Below are 22659 nucleotides of genomic sequence, written 5' to 3' on the forward strand. Positions count from 1 at the left end.
ACATATTGTATTTATAATAAAAACTAGTAGATATATTAAGTGTAAAATAAAAACAACTTGTTAGATAACAGATCAATCGTTAGAAAAAAAAGGAAATAAAATTATGTTTGATCGGGTGAATCTAGATGAAAGTAGTACAATTGGATATTACTAGTACACATTATAACATTGTAATTGTAAACAAAATTTCGCAATTATAGAAAGAGTAAAATAAAATTTAAAAAACTTGTTGAATAATAGATAAAATATTAACCTAGTATTTACTATAATCTATTTACTATAATCTAATCTAATTTATTTACTATAATCTACTCTAGTATAGTAAAAGAAAAGCTATAAATAGCTTGTCTCATCGGATAATTAGCTAGGATAAATAGTTTAAAATTGGATCAATAGCTGTCAGATAAATAGCAGTTGATCGTATAAGTAGGCAGTCTAGATGCGTCTGTTTAGCAGGGGGAAATCGTATTCAAATGATTTCATAAACTATCACTTGTACAGATTGTAATTTTTAATAAAAAAAACTAGTAAACATAGCAAGCGTAAAATAAAAAAAAAAACTTTTTAAATAAAATATCAAATATTAAGATAAATAAATAAATAAAGAATAAAAATTAAATTCAGCTGATCGGCTGAATAAGTATTCTACACGCATACAATCGGAAGGAGAAAAAAAAAAATTAAATGATACAATAAATTATAAATAGTACATACTGTAATTCTAAATAAAATCTAGTAAATATAAAAAGTGTAAAATAAAAACAACTTGTTAAGTGAGAGATCAAACAGTAGAAAAACTAGATGCAGCACATTTATTTCTTTATTTAATCTGGCCTCGAGAAAGAAAAAGAAAAAAAATTTAACGATGTAGATTTAATTCATTGCATTTAATCAGGATGAAGCTCTTAATAAACACCTGGCAGTGCCTTATACTTACACCTCTTGTAGAATTACTTACTGCCTTAGTGTTAAGTTGCTCATATTATTTCCTTCTGTTTATTATCCTTTTAAACTACCGAACAAAAAAAAAACTTCCTCAGAAAAATGAAATATTAATATATTTTATTAGAAGAGAAATCTAACAATTTATAGAGTGAGGGGGAAATAATGGGAGAAAAAAAAACGAATCTCATATTTACATAACATATATATATTAAACAACTTCAAATTTATACAATGCTGCAAACGAAGAAAAAAAAAGAGAGAGGATTACCACCTTCCCACTTACGTTTTTCACCCTCTCCCCCTTTTCGCTTTATGCAACATCTTGAAAGAAAATATACACAACTAGCTTTAACCGTAACCATCTGTCAACACCACCGAGACAAAATACTCATTATATATTCATGATGTTATATACATTCACTCATGCGTTGTTGGTTGGCGTAAGTCAAAAACCAATCTTTGATAGGGATTGAAAAGAAAAAAAATAAAAACAAAGAAAATGAAAGAAGAGAAATAAGTTGATGAGGAGATGAAAATTGCCCAAGCGATTAGTAGGTAGAAGTTTTGGTAGAACGCCCGTATTTATTCGTTTCTTTTCTTTCTAGAAAATAAGTGTAAATATTCAGCTATTTTCGCGGTAATTTTTTTTCTTCTTCTCACCATTAAAAGCGAACGAATTCTAAGATGAAATAGAAGGCAGCTTTCTTGAATAACCATTTTTTTTTCTTCTTCTAAGAATCGTTTGCTGTTTAGAATTTACAGACGGTAAGGAAGGGAATTATATTGTCTGATAGTAAGTCACAGAAGAGGAAGTAGCCAATTGGTTTTAATTTTTTTAATCAAAATATTGAGTTATCAAAAAACTTAAGAGGCCTCTACTCGCACCATCTTGGATTTTAGGTAAAATTTTTGCTTCTCATTTTCATATTTTTTTTGTTCTTACAAGGTTGCCACGGGAGAGTAAAAACACAAAAAGTAATGACATATAGAATTAAAAATTTTGTTAAATTTTTTCCCCTTCCGTTAAAAGCAAGCGAATTTTAAGACGAAATAGAAGACAGCTTCTTGAATAACCATTTTTTTCTTCTTCTAAGAATCGTTTGATTTTTAGAATTTATACAGACGGTAAGGAACAAAATTATATTATTTGTCTAATAGTAAGTCATAGAAGAGGAAGTAGCAAATCGATTTAATTTTTTTAATAAAAATATTGAATAAGTGATATCAAAAAGCTTAAAAGGCCTCTACTCGCGCCATCTTGGATTTTAGGTTAAATTTTTGCTTGTCTTCTTCATGATATTTTTTTGTTCTCACAGGGTTGCCACAGGAGACTAAAAATGTAAAAAGAAATTCAAAATTTTATTAAAAGTGATTAAAATTAGTAACTATTTATATCATATTTTTTTCTGTTTACTATTGAAAGTAATTTTAATTAATGCTTTTGTTTTAAATATGAATAATTTGAAATGTAAGATATAGTGGTTGTTACAATAGAAAAATTGAAGAGATAATAAATAAATAAAAAGGAATCAAGTTTTTATTAGATTAGGAGAAAACTTGCTTAATAATTTTTAGAAATTATATGGAATTTTCTTCAAAACTCTAAAGCAATAAAAATGTGAGATTAGAAACTTTTAGTAATTAATTTTAAAATTACATCTTTATCAGTTCTTTGGATTTTTTAAAATTCAACTTTATGTACAGTTTAAACTGATGGAAACTATTTGGATGACGTTAAAAAATGCTTACAGAGTAAATTGCGAAAAAAGACAGAAATTTATATTTAAAATTTAGAAACAGTAAAATGTATACTATTTAATTGCTTTTCAAAAACTGCTGATTGCAGAACTGTATAGGTAAAATTTTGCCAGAAAATATTAAAAGAAAAGCTAAAATACCGCACGCTACACCGATAGAAATTTCTCAGAAAAAATGGTTAAAAAACAATTTATTTAAATGTTATTATACCATATTCATACAAAACAGTCAAATAACTATAAATAAGATGCTATTTAAAATTGTTAACTGTAAGAAAAACAGTTTATCACCTTACAACCAGAATTGTGTTCCACTAACTATATTTCTTTCCGGAAAGTTTCTTACGTACGAGGACGTACGTGTGTTACATCAGCGATCAACAAGTGGTATCATAAGTATGTGTCAACAACATTTAAAACACACCTAGCTTCATATGTATACAAGATTTGTGATCAGACTAAGAATTGAATCTTCGACCCGACGCTTTAAACCACAAATGCGAACCAATTGCCATAACACAATTCATCTGCTTACAATGATGGCCGGGATAACCTGGGTAGAAGGGCGTCCGGCCTATGTCCGAGAGATGGTGAGTGCCATCACCACCGGCCGAAGACAAAATGCACTCTAAATCTGTCGGAGTCACAAAAACCTCCTAGTTCCCATAACAAATCATTACGCCAGGAGGTAATGAATCAGAGATTAATTGTGCTCTGGTTCAGGTCAAAATTACGATCTGCGAATGGATGGTGTGTGAATATGCGTTCCCTGTAAAACGGGCTGTGACGCGTGTATGTTGTCTCAGAATCATCCTTAGGGATGTTTCCTAGACTATCGCCCGCATTGGATAAATAAAAACACCAAAGTATTATTTAACGATTTAGTTAAACGGGTAAATGTTCCACGATGGTCTGATTCCTAGTAGACCGCAGAAATCGAGCATCACTGGTAGGCAGCGGTCGATGAGCCGGGGGGTGAACACTTTGATCAGTGTACGAAGAGACCGATATGGGTTCTCGTTAAACTTTTGTTCCGTAAAATAGTTCGGTTTCGCGAACAAGTCGTTAGGCTACCACGGCGGAGGAGTCGTTCCCTCTGGGGAGAATCAAAATTAAAATGGCTTGTCCTCAGATAATCCTCAGGGAGGTTTTCCAGACAGTCGCCAATAGCCCATTGTGCAGCTCTTGGTACAAAGTAAATAATGTACTACTACTTCTACTTCTGCTCAACAATTAAATTTGACCGTATTTTAACTTCTATACTCTTTCTTTAAAATTTTATTTTTCAAAATTTTTATTTTTTATTTTTTGATCAATTTTTTTAAAATTTTAAAATGGAAAAATACTGAGTGGAATAAAAAAAAGTCCCATTCTTTAAAGCATTTGAAAGCGATTTATATTAAAAAAGCAGACGATTATAAAAAGTGTTATAAAACTTGGCACGAACATATCCTAATGATCACAGACACAGTTCATTTAGCTCTGGTTTGTTACCTCACGACAACGAACGAAAAAAAGGGAGGGTGTCAAGCTTCATGAATCGTTTGCGTCATTTTCGAAATCGCCTGCAGGGAAAAAAAAAGTTTCCAACAATTTCATTTTTCTTTATTGTTTTACTGGAGTATAACCCGAAGTAAAGTACCAGTTAAATGCATGTTCTTCCATAGGTGTTAGGTCGCTTGTTTCGGGTTATTACCGCTTTGGGGCTTTAAAAAAGAAGAAAAAAAGAAGTAGGAATGTATCTTTTTATTTTATGATATTATTATCAGGAGCAGCATGTAGCGAGTCAATTTTACGCGTATTTTTTATTTTTTTTCATTTGAAAGTTAGAAAAAGCAGTGATCATGTTTATTGGATAGGAAACAAAAATTATTTTCACTTATTACGTAATTCGGGACCATAACAAGTGAAAACATATAAAATTATCTATCCAAATTTATGAAAGTGTGTAAAATTTTTTTAGTTAGCACATAAATATAAAATTATGTTACTTCTCATGATTTATTTCTATTTCATGAAATATTATTTAATCAACATTACGTTAACAATGCTGTAAAACGTTGTGTTTTTCACATATGTGTGCTGTTTTGTTCACTTAAGTGTTGTTTTGTTAATTCTGGTAAAATTACTGTACTGCAGTAGTAGTAATGACACTNTTTTTTCAAGGTGGGCCCACCCAATAAAACCCGGGCGGGTTTTTTCAAAGTGGGCCCACTTGGCGAACCCTGCTTGTAGTTGAAGAAACCATAATTCTGGTAGTAAAAAAAACAAATTTTACAGTATTTAAAACTACAATTTGGTAATTTTTCCGGTGCTTTGGTTACGGTTCACCATAAATTCCGATTGTCAAAATTATAGTTCGTATTATCCCTACATTTAGTCAAAAATACAAAACTGAAAAGTTAATTTAATTGAATAAATTATTTTTATGCCATGCTCTAATCGTGATAAAATTACTAAATTTTATCACATAATATACAACCATATTAGGTTTGACTAATTTTTTTCCTCAGTATTTTAAATTCTTTCGAATAAATATTTTAATATGGAACAGTCACCAAAATTTTTATTAAAAAAACCCTCTTTTTCTTCTTTTTTTAAAAAAAAAAATAAAATTTAAAAAGTTTTTGGTTAATATTAATAAAAAGTTATTAAAATATAAATTTCTACTTAAATTATATTGTTAAATTAAACAGTTATCGCGGTTGCATATCTGTTTAATTTAACAATAGAATGTGGTTTTGGAGTTCTCGTAAAATAAAAGATTCATACAATTAAAATAATTCTAAGGGGACTAACAGCACTAAAAAATAACTGGATTGCAATTGCGGACATGATTTATTTTGAAGTGTGACACACTAGATTGGTAGTAGAACGATAAATATGATAATACGGAATTCAGTAATAATTATGAAATTTCTTACCATCGGTATCGGAATAATAGTGAGTTAACAGTAACTGCCACAATCTGACAGCAATATCAGTATTGGGATATTCATGAATTATTAGTAAATGTCAAAATTTGATTAATATCGCTATAAAAATCTTGCAGTAGTTATGAAACTTTTTAATATCGGTATCGGAATAATACTGAGTTAACAGTAACTGCCACAATCTGCCAGCAATATCAGTATTGGGATATTCATGAATTATTAGCAATTGTCAAAATTTGATTAATATCGCTATAAAAATCTTGCAGTAGTTATGAAACTTTTTAATATCGGTATCGGAGTAATAGTGATTTAACAGTAACTGCCACAATCTGCCAGCAATATCAGTATCGTTATGAAAACCTTGCAGTGATTATAAAACTTCTTAATATCTGTATCGAAATAATAGTGAGTTAACTGTAACTTCCACAATCTGCCAGCAATAACAGTATCGCTATAAAAATCTTGCATTGATTATAAAACTTCTTAATATCTGTATCGAAATAATAGTGAGTTAACTGTAACTGCCACAATCTGCCAGCAATATCAGTAGCGCTATAAAAATCTTGCAATGATTATAAGACTTCTTAATATCTGTATCGAAATAATAGTGAGTTAACTGTAACTGTCACAATCTGCCAGCAATATCAGTATCGCTATAAAAATCTTGCAGTGATTATAAAACTTCTTAATATATGTATCGAAATAATAGTGAGTTAACTGTAACTGCCACAATCTGCCAGCAATATCAGTATCGCTATAAAAATCTTGCAGTGATTATAAAACTTCTTAATATCTGTATCGAAATAATAGTGAGTTTACAGTAACTGCCAAATCTGCTACCAACATCAGCATTGAGATAATAATGAATTATTAGGAACTGGCACAATTTGATACTGATATCAGTATCGGAATGACTATGAGTAAATAGCAAATATCTCAATTTGCTGCTGATATCAGTATCAGAATAATAACGAATTAATAGAAACTGTTATAATACCTTCTAATATCAGTACCAGGATGATAATGAGCAAATAGTAACTGTCTCAGAATCAAATATATTTTAAATTTTCCCAAAAAACATTGAACGAAAATAATCTCTACAGAATTTTTGATCAAAAGTTATAAAAACTAGATACATGGTGATATTTTTCAAGTACTTCGGATTTTCAGGGAATACCTAACTGAGTTTTTGAAAATGAGTTTGCACTTCTGAAATTAATTTAAGTTTCGATATTACATCAGTATATTTGCAAAAGTCTTTTAAAAAAAAGATCATTATTCTTCGTTAAAACACTTATTTAAAAAAAGAACAAAATATGAAATTATTATTTTTTTCAATTCAGTCTTGTAAACAAGCTCTTTGTTTAGCTTAAACGTAATTTTCCAACAATTATTCTCAGCAGGCAAAATTACTAAATATAAGTTATAGCCAGCTTCCAGCTCTCTCCCACCATTAAGCAGCATTTATTATTCCGATGACGTTATCCCAATTAAGGTTCCAATCCGCAATGGCCGTTCCTGAACGTCTTGATCCATTATCAAAAAAAAGCTGACAAAGGAAGATAAAGAACGGGAAAGAAGATGGAATTCGCTTTACTCATTTGGTGATAATTCGAGCTAGCTGTCAACTGATGCCAAAAGTAAAACTTTGAAGTAGGTAGGAAAATCGCTTTATCTGGAACGCTCTCTGGCAAATTTTAACAACTGCAGATGAAAAGAAAAAGCGCAAACGATATCTTATCGAATTTGTGTGAGAAAACGAATTCCAGATTTGGAGACCTGAAAAAAAATGGTGGTCGCGCAACTGACATTTCTGTAGATAACGCATTTCTGATTTGCTGGCAGCATGTCCCCGGGACTTGTCACTAGGTAGCTCTTGGTTTTTTAAGGGGACAGGCAATTTGTCGTTTCGTTTTCATGTAGCTTTTAAGATCTCTCGGCTGTTAATGGTGTGAGACAACGAACTCGAGGTGTTGCCATTACGAGTAAACATGGTTCCATGATGATAGGAGAAGTGTGAAAATTGTAGGGTTTGGTCTTCTCGTCTTATTAAATAACAAAGCTTCAGGGTTATGGCAGTGGTGGTCCAATCCATTTCTTTCTAAATCACGCGCGAAAGTGATAATTATTGTTAAGGTATATATAATACTAGGTTTGAATTGAAAGTATGGTGTGTAAAAAAGTGTGAACATAAAACCTTGTTACGTAACAAGTTAGAAATCAATACTTATTATAGCGAAACGTCTTATTCTCTTTTTACAGCAGCGGCAAGTATTTGATTATTCTGCCAGATTGTAGACTTTTTTTTTAAACGTTAATTATGACAAATAAGGAAACGACATCTTTCAGTAAAGAGGCCTGTACCCTCGCCTTCTATGATGTAAGTAAAAATATTCGATTTTGGTTTTTTCGATGTTCTTTTTAATTTTTTTTCCCTTTCTTTTCTTTATTTTTCTTTTTCTTTAACAGACTTTACAGATAGAGATCATTCCACAGCTTCATATTTTTTTCAAAAAAGGCGCGAAATTATAAAATTAGTGCTGCTGTAATAGTGTTGGTAATATCCATAGTGATATATTCGTAAGTAATATCCATAGTGATATATTCACAAGTAATATCCATAGTGATGTATTCATAAGTAATATCCATAGTGGTATATTCATAATTAAAATTCATAAGTAATATCCATAGTGATATATTCATAAGTAATATCCATAGTGATGTTCATAAGTGGGCCATAAGACTTCTCAATGCTATTTAAAGGTTCCCACTTGAGCATTATCAAAATATACTCAAGTTTTCTTCTTTTTTTTCTACAGGGTACGTAGCCAAACTATTCAACAAAAAATAAGCACCTTTTAAGCACTTTTCAAGCCCTGAAAAAATATTTTCAAGCACTTTAAAAAATATGATTAATTATGCAGGGATGGAAAGTTTTTGACAATTGACGGTTTTATTTTGTTTAACCGTCATCTCAAAAAAAAAAAAAAAAAAAAAAAAAAAAAAAAAAAAAAAAAAAATTNATGAAATTCTGAATCGTGTAAAACGAATGGCGTTTTCATACGCTACGAACTGACAATATGCCGAAATAGTTAAGGGTTGAATTAATTGTGAAAACGCTGAAAGAACAATGTGAACTGTGCCTTTTTTGCATAATTCGAAGCGAAAATCAACATAGTAAAGGAAAAATCTCATTTTGTAAAAGGGAAAATTAAGCACTTTTTAAAAACACCCAATGAAAAAGGCTCCTGTAAGGGCTTTTAAGAAACGAAAATCGAAAATAAACACCTTTAAGCACTTTTTTAAAATGCTACGCACCCTTTTCTATACATATTTCTGTTTAATCAAAACTCCTATTTCTTTCTTTCTTTCTTTTTTTTTTTTTTGAAAACATCTATATATTTCTTTTTTATTATTCTTACCTCATAAGAAACGAAAAAAAAAAAAAAATCTAGATCAGAATATTCACAACTCTGATATAGTGCTTGATAATTTTTAGAATTTATATAAATTTTTTTTTAAAAATGTAAAAGAGAATAAAATTATGCTGTTAGTGATTTTGAGTAAATAATTAAATGCTGCACATTTATCGGATTTTAGTTCTTTTGAATTACATTTTTATTGTTTTTTAACTTGATGAAAACCGCTTTATTTCATGCTGAATATTTTTTCCGACAGTAAACTAGGCAAAAACAAAATTATTTATTACAAATATAAAATAGAGATACGCCTAATGTTTAATTATTTTACTAAAATATGCTAATATCAGATTTGTATTCGTTAAATTTAGGCAGAAAAAAATAAATAGATAAATCTGAAATACTTATTTTTCTTAAATGTTGATTGGGGAAAGGCCTTGCATTTTGCATGTTCCGTAAGGTAATACCGAATGATGTAAATATCTTACATTAAATGATTTGTGAAAATTAAATAGAAAGCATATAATCGAATCTTACCACACCACGCCCCCCCCCCTCATCAGACAATTTAGCATGAAGGAAAAAGGTTTTCTAAGTTGCTAACGTTTTTAATTTTTAAAACAACATATTTTAAGAGAAGTAACAATTTACATTTGATATAATTATGAAATCTGTTTCTTTTTTCATTGAAACATTTAATGTATTATGTCATATTTATTATAAAAAATATAAATATATATTAATAATAAACAGGAGCAATAAAAACAAAACTCACGCTAGCAAAGCCATACAAAGACTTTAAACAACGCAAAGAAATATCTGAAGATGCTAACTTGGTATATTACGAGAAAGATAATGACTAATAAAATAAGACGTAAGAAAATTAAATAAGATATAAAACATAGACATAAGACTTATAAAATTAGTCATAAGACTAATAAAATTAGTCATAAGATTAAAATAAGACATGAAATATCGACAAAAGACTGTTAAAATAAGATAATTAATGATAAATTAAGATAATTACTGATAAAATAAGATAATTACTGATAAAATAAGATAATTACTAATAAAATAAGAAAATTACTAATGAAATAAGATAATTACTAATGAATCAGGATAATTACTAATAAAATAAGACGTAAGACGGTTAAAATAAGACAATTGGTATTAAAATAAAACATAAGATAATTGAAAAAGTTTCTGATGCATTGAGAAAGTTAATCTTAAAAATGACATTGTACTGGCTATATAACGTGAAGGACTGAANTCCATAGTGATATATTCATAAGTAATATCCATAGTGATATATTCATAAGTAATATCCATAGTGATATATTCATAAGTAATATCCATAGTGATATATTCATAAGTAATATCCATAGTGATATATCCATAAGTAATATCCATAGTGATGTTCATAACAACTAATAAGACTTCTCAATGCTATTTAAAGGTTCCCACTTGAGCATTATCAAAATATACTAAAGTTTTTTTTCTCTTTTTTTTTCCTACTGGGTACGTAGCCAAACTATTCAACAAAAAATAAGCACCTTTTAAGCACTTTTCAAGCCATGAAAAAATATTTTCAAGCACTTTAAAAAATATCATTAATTAGGCAGGGATGGAAAGTTTTTGACAGTTGACGGTTTTATCTTGTTTAACCGTCATCTAAAAAAAAAAAAAAAAAAAAAACCTTTTGGCATTGTTTTTGACAATTGTCAAAAATTATGAAATTCTGAATCGTGTAAAACGAATGGCGTTTTCATACGCTACGAACTGACAATATGCCGAAACAGTTAGGGGTTGAATTAATTGTGAAAATGTTGAATAGAACAATGTGAACTGTGCCTTTTTGCATAATTCGAAGCGAAAATCAACAGAGTAAAGGAAAAATCTCATTTTGAAAAAGGGAAAATTAAGCACTTTTTAAAAGCACTACGCACTCTTTTCTATATATATTTATGTTTAATCAAAACTTTTTTTTCTTTTTTTTTAAACATCTACATATTTCTTTTTTATTATTTTTACCTCATAAGGAAAGAAAAAAAAATCTAGATCAGAATATTCACAGCTCTGAAATAGCGCTTGATAATTTTTAGAATTTATAAAGATTTTTTTCTTAAAAATGTAAAAGAGAATGAAGTTATGCTGTTAGTGATTTTGAGTAAATAATTAAATGCTGCACATTTATCGAATTTTAGTTCTTTTGAATTACATTTTTATTATTATTTAAACTGATGAAAACCGCTTTATTTGATGCTGAATATTTTTTCGACAGTAAACTATGCAAAAACTAAAATATTTATTACAAATATAAAATAGAGATACGCCTAATGTTTAATTATTTTACTAAAATATGCTGATAACAGATTTGTATTCGTCAAATTTAGGCAGAAAAAAATGAATAGATAAATCTAAAATACTTATTTTTCTCAAATGCTGATTGGGGAAAGGCCTTGCATTTTGCATGTTCCGTAAAGTAATACCGAATGATGTAAATATCCAACATTAAATGATTTGTGAAAATTAAATAGATTGAAAGCATATAATTGAATCTTACCACATCGTCCCCCCCCCCCAATCAGACAATTTAGCATGAAGGAAAAAAGGTTTTCTAAGTTGCTAACGCTTTTAATTTTTAAAACAACATATTTTGAAAGAAGTAACAATTTACATTTGATTTAATTATGAAATCTATTCCTTTTTCTATTGAAACATTTAGTGTATTAGATCATATTTATTATAAGAAATATAAATATATAAATATATATTAATAATGAACTGGAGCAATAAAAACAAAACTCATGCTAGCGAAGCCATACAAAGACTTTAAACAATGCAAAGAAGTATCTGATGATGCTAACTTGGTATATTACGAGAAAGACAATGACTAATAAAATAAGACGTAAGACAATTAAATAAGATATAAAGCATAGACATAAGACTAATAAAATTAGACATAAGATTAAAATAAGACATGAAATATCGACAGATGACTGTTAAAATAAGATAATTAATGATAAAATAAGATAATTACTGATAAAATAAGATAATTACTGATAAAATAAGATAATTACCAATTAAATAAGATAATTACTGATAAAATAAGATAATTACTAATAAAATAAGAAAATTACTAATGAAATAAGATAATTACTAATGAATCAGGATAATTACTAATAAAATAAGACGTAAGACGGTTAAAATAAGACAATTGGTATTAAAATAAAACATAAGATAATTGAAAAAGTTTCTGGTGCATTGAGAAAGTTAATCTTAAAAATGACATTGTACTGGCTATATAACGTGAAGGACTGAACTGACAATATTCGCAACATTTTGGTCTTGGCATTCTTGAGAAATCAAACGATCAAGAAAGTTTCAACAAACAGGGCGGTTAAAAAGTTTATCGATCTAAACTAGACTAAAAAATTTTAAATTGACGAGCGAATTTTGTGTCAATAAGTTCATATCACTGACTATTAGAATAAATGACTCTACAAATTTTTAAAATAAACTACAAAAAAAAAGAGAAAACACTGAGNAAAAAAAAAAAAAAAAAAAAAAAAAAAAAAAAAAAAAAAAAAAAAAATTTGAAAATAGATGGAATAATATTTAATTAAAAACTTATTAGAAGATATATTGTTGCTAATTTCTTTTAACAAAATTTTTTTTCTATGTTTCCTGGCTTAAGAATAAAAGGGATTATAATAATATTTTTAACACGTAACTGTCGAAATTGTTGAATAATTAAANCTACAAAAAAAAAGAGAAAACACTGAGAAAATAGATGGAATAATATTTAATTAAAAACTTATAAGAAGATATATTGATGCTAATTTCTTTTAACAAAATTTTTTTTCTATGTTTCCTGGCTTAAGAATAAAAGGGATTATAATAATATTTTTAACACGTAACTGTCGAAATTGTTGAATAATTAAATTATGAAAGTAATCATGCCTTTTAAAATGGAGTTTTTATGCTTTTTCTAGGATATTAAATAACTAAATTTGGGTTTGCATACTTTAAATAATTGAACTTAATTGGAAAATAAAATTTTTGATGAGCGAAGAACTGAATAAAATCCTTAAATGAGATTGCTAATTATCTTCAAAATTTAATTTAAAAAATTCATTTTTCAAAAATATAATATTTTTTTCATACTCATATTTGAAAATATATATTTTGACATGGAGAACGTTTTCAATGAGTTTTACAACTTGTGTGGCTATTAAATTTAAAATTAAAACAAATTAGAATTCTTATTTTTTAAACAATTAATTCCCGGAAAAATAAATAAAATGAATATTTACCTGCAATTCGAAGATATAAATATTAATTTGAAATTAAGCATCAGAAAGGTAATCTGATTATAATGATTGTTTAATGTAAGAGTTATTTTAAAAATAGAACATTCATAATAGTAGAATAACGCATGAGAGAGAGAGAGAGAGTAAATTAATAAACCTTGCTTTGATTCTTGTAAGCAATCGAATTTATTGCAAATAAATGCTTTGAATTATTATTCTACCGTAATAATAAGATATTAATAATGCATGCTTATTGTTCAGCAGTGGTTTTATATTATTTTAGATTTGCAACTGAACAAACGCATTTAAAGAGTTAATTAAAAGGATTATTTCATAAATAAAAGAGGAGAGAAATAACAAATATTCAAGAAATAACGAAAAATATTATAATAATTACAGTGCTGAAATGAACAAAAATAAAAAATGATGAAGCTGCTAAAATTGTCACATAATTGAAATGAAAAGAAAATGAAAACAACGAATAAAAAATTAATCTGAAAGAAAAAAAAAATGAAAAAAAAAAACTTCTTTCGGAATATAATAATTGACAGTAATATTTTGATGGTATAAAATATGAGTTTTAAATTAACCATGAAAGTAGGTAATTTATAAGTTAAGAGTCATATTTATAAATAAATCATGCAAAAGAATAAAAACATGAACATTGCTTCGATTTTCACAAACGATCAAATTCATTCCAAATAAAATTCATGAATATTTAATAAATGCTTTGAATATTATTGTACTTCAATAATAAGTTATTAATACGACATGCCTGTTGCCTAGCAGTGATTGTTTATTACTTTAGATTTACAACTGAAGAAAACGTATTCGTCTAAAAAGTGCTCTAAAATTATTATTCTCCACGCAAAATTTATCGTCTGCAATTTGACGTAATCAAGATAAACTATATCACTTGTGATCAAAATGTTTTTAGTTTTATAATGACTTTTGAAGTTAAAGCATAAAGATATACAGATAAAAGAAACGAAGATATAATTAATGCAATAAAAAAAAATCACAGCTTCCAAACGAAAAACCTTAATCATTAAAGCTGTTAAATTTCTCACACAACTGAAGTGAAAAGAAAATGAAAACAAAGTGTAAAAATATAATCTGACAAAAAAAAAATTGTTCACTCAGAAAATAAAGATGATTGACAGTTATGTTTCAAGCGTTACTATGGTAACGGAAGCTCTTGCGCATTGATAAGCGACGCGTCATTCCCACTGCCAATCAAAACTCGCTGCGGGAGTGGCTGCGTCACGTAGCAGTCGCAAAAATATATAATCGACGGAAAGCGTACGCGTTCTGTATGAAAATTCATTTGATAGTAATCTGAAAACCTGCTTTTTTTTTTGTAAAAAGAAAAAAAAAAAAACAATTCGCTAGTTATAGAAGATCAGATATTTTAATACCCTAGAAAAAGGGAGAAAAAGCACTCATTTAATTACGACGACACCTTGGGTTATGGTTCAGAATATAATTAAATGAATTGCGCGTTTTATCATTTTTGAAATATTTATAGAGATAAATCGTGTTTTCGAAGAGATTCTCTATTTCACAAATAACTGTGATGAAGAATAGTTCGTAATTTTCTTTCAGAAAATTATGATAAATTTTTTTTATTCTAGTGTTTACGGGTCCGTTTTACTATGTATTGTTTATCAGTCAGGGACTTACAACTTTTAATTTCAACTTTATCGTCAATTCAGTTAAAGTTTGAAGATTATACTAAATCTATCATCACTTTATTAGTTTTAAAAATACATTCTTAACGATTTTTTTTTTTTTTTTACCAATTATAATTTTTTTGTTAAGTAGTGAAACTTATAAAAAATTGTCGATAGTTTTTCTTCTTCTTTTTAATGTACCTGAAAAGTATTTTATCATATATAACTAGTTCCAAGCATGCATTAATATATATTTCTTTTTACTTTATAATAATTTTTAAAGTTTTAAGCAATAAAACAACAATTTTGCGTCTGAACAATTTTTTTAATGTACTTTAAAAGCATTTTAATGTCTTTTTTTTACTAAATTCTATACCTACATAATTATGTGTAATTTTTAAATCTGGAATTTTTGAATAGGAAGTACTAAGCAACAGACAAAAATTTTTGTCTTACGATAATTTTTTGTAATTATTTATTAGGCATTTTTTAAAAGATTTTTTTACATGTTGAATTCAGGTTTAAGAGCAGAATAGCATATTTAGAAAAATAAAATTTTGAATGACCGTATTTTAACTCTATAAATTATACTTTGATGATCACCATCTTAAGCAAGTGATCTTACATATCTTAATATGCATACATGTTTAGATATCTAAACATGTGATTTGACATATCTTAACATGTATACACGTTTAGATATCTAAACATGTGATTTGACATATCTTAACATGTATACATGTTTAGATATCTAAACACGTGATTTGACATATCGTAACATGAATACATGTTTAGATATCTAAACATGTGATCTGACATATCTTAACATGTATACATGCTTAGATATCTAAACATGTGAACTGACATAATTTAACATGTATACATGTTTAGATATCTAAACATGCGATCTGACATATCGTTCTGGAGTTTCAAAAGTAGAGCATAAATTTAAATTTATGGCGCATAGAGGATTAAGCAAATTCACTCGAATTAAAGCTGTTAGAGATGTAAATTTATGACCACAGTTATTTTCATTATTATAATTCTGAAATATTTCTGCTTTTTCAGAATTTTTACATCAAATTATAAGTTTAATTATTTTCTTTTAGCGTATTTGTCGATTATTTTCATACCCTAAAATCGAAAAGAGGCGGGTTTAGATAGAAACCAAATGATCTAATATTTTCTAAATAAATTTTTCAATTTGGTGCGAACTATTCTATCTCTATTGCAATAACTATTTATTTTTATTGCTAGTTACTTATATTATCCAGAGCTGCCAACTTTCTACGTTTTTTTCGGAGAATTTCTCCTCGTGGTTGATAAGTTTATCTTTTAATGAAAGATTTTTTGTTTTTGTTTTGTAAATTTGTAGTGCAGTAAATTTCCTAGTGGTTGCCGAGGTAATGTACCAATCTTTTTTTAAGAAATCATAATTAAAAAAAATTATTGCATCACTGCATGTAAACATTAAAGTAACCACAACGACTCTTAACCATAACGAATGCTTGCAAACATTAAACATATCCTTGGGATAGCCTGATTCTTAACTTTACATCTTAAAATTATTCCGCTAATACAAAATAACTTTGACTAATTTAAAAAATTTCTAGTGGCAGCTAAGTTTATATTTTCATGTATGATTCTATGCTTTGTAAATTTGATTTAAAGTTATTTTCGACCCCACTACATGTACATGATTCAAAAGTTCATATGAACCACAAGGCATTTGACCTCGCGTGGTGAGGCATTTGAAAAGTCTACCACTGTATAAAATATTATATGATCTTTTGCTGCATATTTATATTAAAAAGAAAAACATTTTTTTGTGGGGGATTATAAAATAAAATGGTTTTTACTAAGTATCCTTATTCTATCTTAATTCGTTCTAATTCTTATTCTAAGGAATCCTTATCTTCTATTATTTCCTCCTGTTGCTACAAGATGACACACTAATAATTTTTCAAACGCAAATTCAGTTCTACTAACCATTTTATAATTGCCATTTACTACTGAGAATCTATGTTAACCTGACTGAATACAATGTATAGATAATATTGATCATAAAAATAAATTGGTAAATAAATATTATCGAAGTATTTACAAATAAAATCTTTACAATGAGAGGAAACGTTAAAAAAGCTCACCATCAAAATGCTTCGATTGCGTGTTGGATTTGGAAGTTCGAATAACCCCGAGAACTTACAACTCCATCGGTGGGCCACCCCGTACCCTCCGGCGGATGACAGTTAACCGCTGTTTGGATTTAAGTTCCAAATCACGAAGTGGTGGGTACAGTTAAAAGATAGCAGTGATCAAATGCAAAGATCTCGTAGTGCAAAAGATTTTCGAACATTTTTTGATTCCTTTCTATTTTTCTTCGCGCATGCCTTTTTCGAAGAAAGCAGATGTCTTCTTTTTCGAACTATTTTGACAGAGGTAAATACGGACACTAATGAAAGCGTATGTGGTTTAGACAGGGCGTACGCTGTCAATTAAATGAAAACCCGATTAGAATACATTAAATAGAACGTAATTTTTTTGTCGTTTTAAGATGTCGTCGACTGTCAGTTTCACGATGGGCTTTGGTGTTGCGAAATTGGACAATCTAACAGTGCAGATGGAAAGGAGCTATAATTGGTCGTTTTTCGATGGTGTCTCAATTGCAACTGTCACTCATCCCTTGTCAAACGATTATTTATTAGTATTGTATGGAAAAAAATCGTTTTCTCCCGGACATGATTATTTTCCTAAAAATCATTTATATCTGATTCATATTTAAAACAGATGTTCACAAGTGATTTAATTAAAAAATTTTTTATTATTATTATTATAGAGACTGTACAAATCTTATTACATATTACATTTTAAACCTTATTGCATATTAAAGTATCCTCATAACCTTCTTACATATTAAAGTAACAAGTGAAATTCTTACTCTTATTTTTCGTAATAATTATTTCACCATTCGTTTATATTTTAAAAAAATGCAGTTTTTTCAAAAGATTATTTACAAAAGATTATTTAAAAGATTATTTTATTTGCCACAGTTTGCAAAAGCTTACAAAGTGGTGATTAATATTTCAGGAAGCTATTGTTTAATAATTTTTTATTTTATTATTTCGTATTTAATAATTTTCTATTTTCTTATTTTTTATTTTACTTTTAATTATTTATTTCTTCTTATTTCTAATTCGATAATTTCTTATTTTTTATTTTATTATGTCTTAATTCATAGTTTTATATTTCATTATTTCTTATTTTATAGTTGCCTATTTTACATTTAATTATTTCTTTTTTTTTTAATTGTTATTATTTTTATGGATCTCTAAGCCCAATATTATTTAACTAACTATAAACTTTTTTAAAAATCGATAATTTGGCGACGTTTTTCCAACTAGAAGAAAATTATCAAACTCACTGTCTTATTCTCAGTTTTTACACATTTTTATGAACCCAGATAATGCAGCATTGGAGTATGTTTTAAAATATTTTTAAAAAAAAGAAGAAAAAACCGCAAACGGTTTTCATTTCCACAAAACTGGCTTTCTTCGTATTAACATTTTGTACCATTTTCATAATAACGCTAGCTTTCTATTCTTATTCTGAAAATGGTATTTCTGAATTATACTATTCTATTTATTCTGAAATCAGAAACTGTTGCAAACTCACGGCAATCAGGAAAACAATATATTATTCGTAAAAAAGCATAATTTTATATGACAACGAAGCCTTCGAAAAGAAAAAGAAAAAACTTAAAAAGCTCATTTCTGAATTATTTGTAAGTGTGGCTCATTATTATATTTTTCCTCAACCTTATTATCGAATATTTGATTATAAAATACTACTTACAAAGCTGTGCTTGTTTGATATGTTGTTTGTGATTTTCAGTTTGTGAAAGGAGACAACTTTCTGCATCCATTGTTCACCAGTGGATGGTGAATCAGGATGGATATACATCCTCTTGGGCATCTCGGGGTCGGCCTTCCCTGCCACTACCCACCGGCTATTATGGAATTTATACCGGCAATCGTCTGCTGCCACAATGTCCATCAGTAGAATGTATTTAGCTTTCTTGTCTAGGCCGCTCACCCGGACTTTGTAGGCAGGAAACATACGCCTGAAAACAGAAATGCGTTCATTATATATTTAATAAAATAACATTTCAAATTATCGAAAGATATCAATTGAAGTTTTTATTTATTAATTCATAATTAAAATCACATGTAGAAGTTATATTTTAACTTCGTTCGTATTATGTAATTATCATATTCGTATTATGTATATCGTAATTATTTAAAAGTTATATTAAAATTTGTGATGTATTTGAACCAACAGAGTATGCAGAGTATTTGTTCGATTAATCCAACTAAAGACTGTTTATTTTAACCAAAGTCTGATGACTACGAAATGTCTATTCGAAACTACCTGTTGAGACTAAGAAATGTCAATTTGAACTAATCAATAGAGACTACCAATGATTATGTGAACCTACCAGTGGATACAATGAAAATTCTATTTGAATCCATCAGCGAGACTATGGAATATCTATTGAACCAACATTGAAACCAATGATTGGAATTGAAATCATTTGAATCAATATCCATTTGAACTTATGGAATATCTATTTGAGACAATCAGGGGAGAGGATGTTACGGAGATCAGCTGGTAATGATCAGCCCATAGAATTCTTATTTAAATCCACCTATGAGAAATATGAAATGTCTATTCGAAACAACTGTGGAGATAAAAAAAAAATTTTCAATTTGAACCAATCAGTAGAGACTACCGAATGATTATATGAACAGACTAGTGGATACAACGAAATGTCCATTTAAATTAATCAATTAAGAAAGTGGAATATTTATTTGAACCAACCGCTGAAATGCTATGAAATTTGTACTTGAGCCAATCAGTGGAGACAACGGAGATTCTGTGAGAATTAGTCAAAGAAGATTACGGAATGTCTGCTTGAACTAGTTAGACTTTAAAATGTTTATTTGAACCTACTTGTGAAGATAACGGAATTTCTATTTTTACCAATTTTGGAGACTAAAAAATTTAAATTTGAATCGATAAGTAGATACTACGGAATGATTAAATGAACCAACCAATGGGGACAACGAAGTGTCTATTTGAATCAATCAGTGAGACTATGGAATATCTATTTGAACTAACCATTAAAAGGCTACGGAATATCTATTTGAATCAATCAGTGAGACTATGGAATATCTATTTGAACTAACCATTAAAAGACTACGGAATATCTATTTGAGCCAATCAGTGATGAGAATGAAATGACAATTAAACCAACCAATGGTGACTACGGGATGTCAATTTGAACCAAACACTGAAAACTACCGATCTAAGTCACATTGTACTCATAGTCAAAACTCCCACAACTTCACTATTAATTTAAATACTAAACGTTGCAGTTGGTCAAAAAGAAAAAAAAAGAACAACAAGTAATAACAGTATCCTTCGAAATATACAAAATTATCGCTATAAATAAGGTATGCACAATCAAAAGGAAACCACAAAGAAACCACGACTTGGTAAATAGGTCACTGTCATCTGTCATAGTTATTTTTAAACCAAATTTATAGCTAGCAGAAAAAAATAATTAAAGGTAAATTTAATAATCCCCTCTACCTTAATGACCATTTCTTTTCAATGCATAAAGTAAAGTTTAGTTTCAATTAATCTTCATATTTCAGTTTTTTTTAATAACTGTTAATTTGATATAAAGGAAAAGAACGATGCTCTCATATTAATTTTATCAACTATGTTAGCAATAGGCAGGGCCCTGCAAATGCGTAAAAATTTGAAAAAATAATTATTATCTATCCACGCAATATTTATTTTCTTTAAAGAAATATCTTCGTTTACAAGATAAACTTGTCTTAACGGTTTTTTCAAGAGTCTCTTTAGTAAACTAGCTACGACTACTAACTCGTTCTGACTGAACCCGTTACAAACATACAAATTATACATTTTAACATTAGCCTTTTAACTGCGGCTTAGAAACTAATCGTAATATTGGGCTTGTAAGTCTGCTGTACTCGTCATTTCAAGCTTTTACTGTAGTCAAAAAGCTGTTTTCAAAGTTATCTGAACCTGTCCGCATAGTTACAAAATGTTTCCGTTATTTTGGCGGATAATTTTAACATTATTTCCGCTTAATTTATTAGTATGGTCCCCAGTAAAAAGTCTCCAATACTGGAGAATAACTTTTGGATTTGAAGATTTCTATAAAAAGCTTTCTAAACAATTCCAGGACAATTATCTCCAACCTGTATATTTCTGGCTCGGCATCATTTCATCGAAGGAAAATAAAATGCAAATCAGACTATATTCAGTAACTCCGCAAGGCTACCTGACTTGAAAAAAACGATTGATATTATAATTCGGACATTGTCATCCTCGCAAATGACCCTTCATACATATCAGATAACCGAACCTGCCCACAATGGTCATAGAATAAACGGAATCATTTGAGTAAGAAATATATTCCAAATGAAGTATTCACTTTATGCGAGAGCGTGCTTCTTTTCTGGACAACCCCTTTTTTGTCGTTTCGTTTGTCCGATCTTTAACGTCCAATGATCGCACGTTATGTCGTAAAAAGTGAAGCGACTGTGGTTAGTGTCACACCTTAGCGTGACGATTCATACAAAAAAAAAAAATCCTTCAAAGTGAAAATAATAATCATAATAATACGCCGGATTCAATGAAAGTGCAAATATCTCACGTTATTGTCTACTACTATTTGTTAAAACTCTATCAAATTATGAAAATTCAGATATATATCATTTGCTAATGGAAGATCAAAATACCGACTTTCTATATTTTATAAATACTTCCTTTGTGTAAGGTTATACAGCATTTTCCCAACACGTTTTGCGCTTTTCTATAGTATTTGATGTTGACGCTTTATTTTATTAACTTTATGCACGTTTGGCGTAAATGGCGCCATTTCGCTCACATTAGAACATCTGAATCAATAGGTTTTATTGTCTGTCGATTGAGCTTAAAGCACGTCATCCCTAAATTATTCTTTTCGCCTTTTGTTACCAGCGAGGAATATTTTTAATCAGAAATTGATAGAATTGTAACAGTAGTTCCACCAATTTCAATAGGGTGGGTGGATCTGGCAATAAGGAAACATGGACCAGTCTGCTTTTTTTTTTAAACAAAAGAATCTATAGAAGTGAACCGTTGTGAGCATTCAATTATTAAAAGTTCTTCGGCTAATGTATTACTTTTTAACTAAATACTAAAGAAAAGAAAAGCTATTTTGCTAGCTATCTCGTTGTTAATTGATTGGTTTTGCATATCAATGTAAATACTTTTTTTTTAATGATAATATCTAGAAACAAAACGTAGTAATATTTTTGGTCAATACGATTCGAACAGCTACCTTAACTCATTCCTTTAAAAGGAATGATCCCTATATCAGAAAAAGGAAAGAAAAAAATTACATAGTAGCACAAGTTCGGGTTTATTTTGCAAAAGCAATATAGCTTTGAATACCAAAAAATATCAATTATATAAATATTAATACCTGGAGTTTGCATTAGTTACTTACTTACTTTATTTAACAAAAGCTGGGCACCTGG

General features: G+C 28.6%; 1 protein-coding gene across 1 annotated transcript in view; it reads right to left on the reverse strand.

Moving 5' to 3' along the window:
• The window catches only part of LOC107450980 (T-box transcription factor TBX3-like), a 105298-nt gene that overhangs the window by 25999 nt on the left and 56640 nt on the right, over positions 1 to 22659 (reverse strand). Inside the window, 1 exon segment of the mRNA NM_001323825.1 lies at positions 18893 to 19160. Coding sequence (NP_001310754.1) covers positions 18893 to 19160 — 268 coding nt within the window.

The sequence above is a fragment of the Parasteatoda tepidariorum genome, chromosome 6, assembly GCF_043381705.1.
Source record: "Parasteatoda tepidariorum isolate YZ-2023 chromosome 6, CAS_Ptep_4.0, whole genome shotgun sequence".
Lineage (NCBI taxonomy): Eukaryota > Metazoa > Arthropoda > Arachnida > Araneae > Theridiidae > Parasteatoda > Parasteatoda tepidariorum.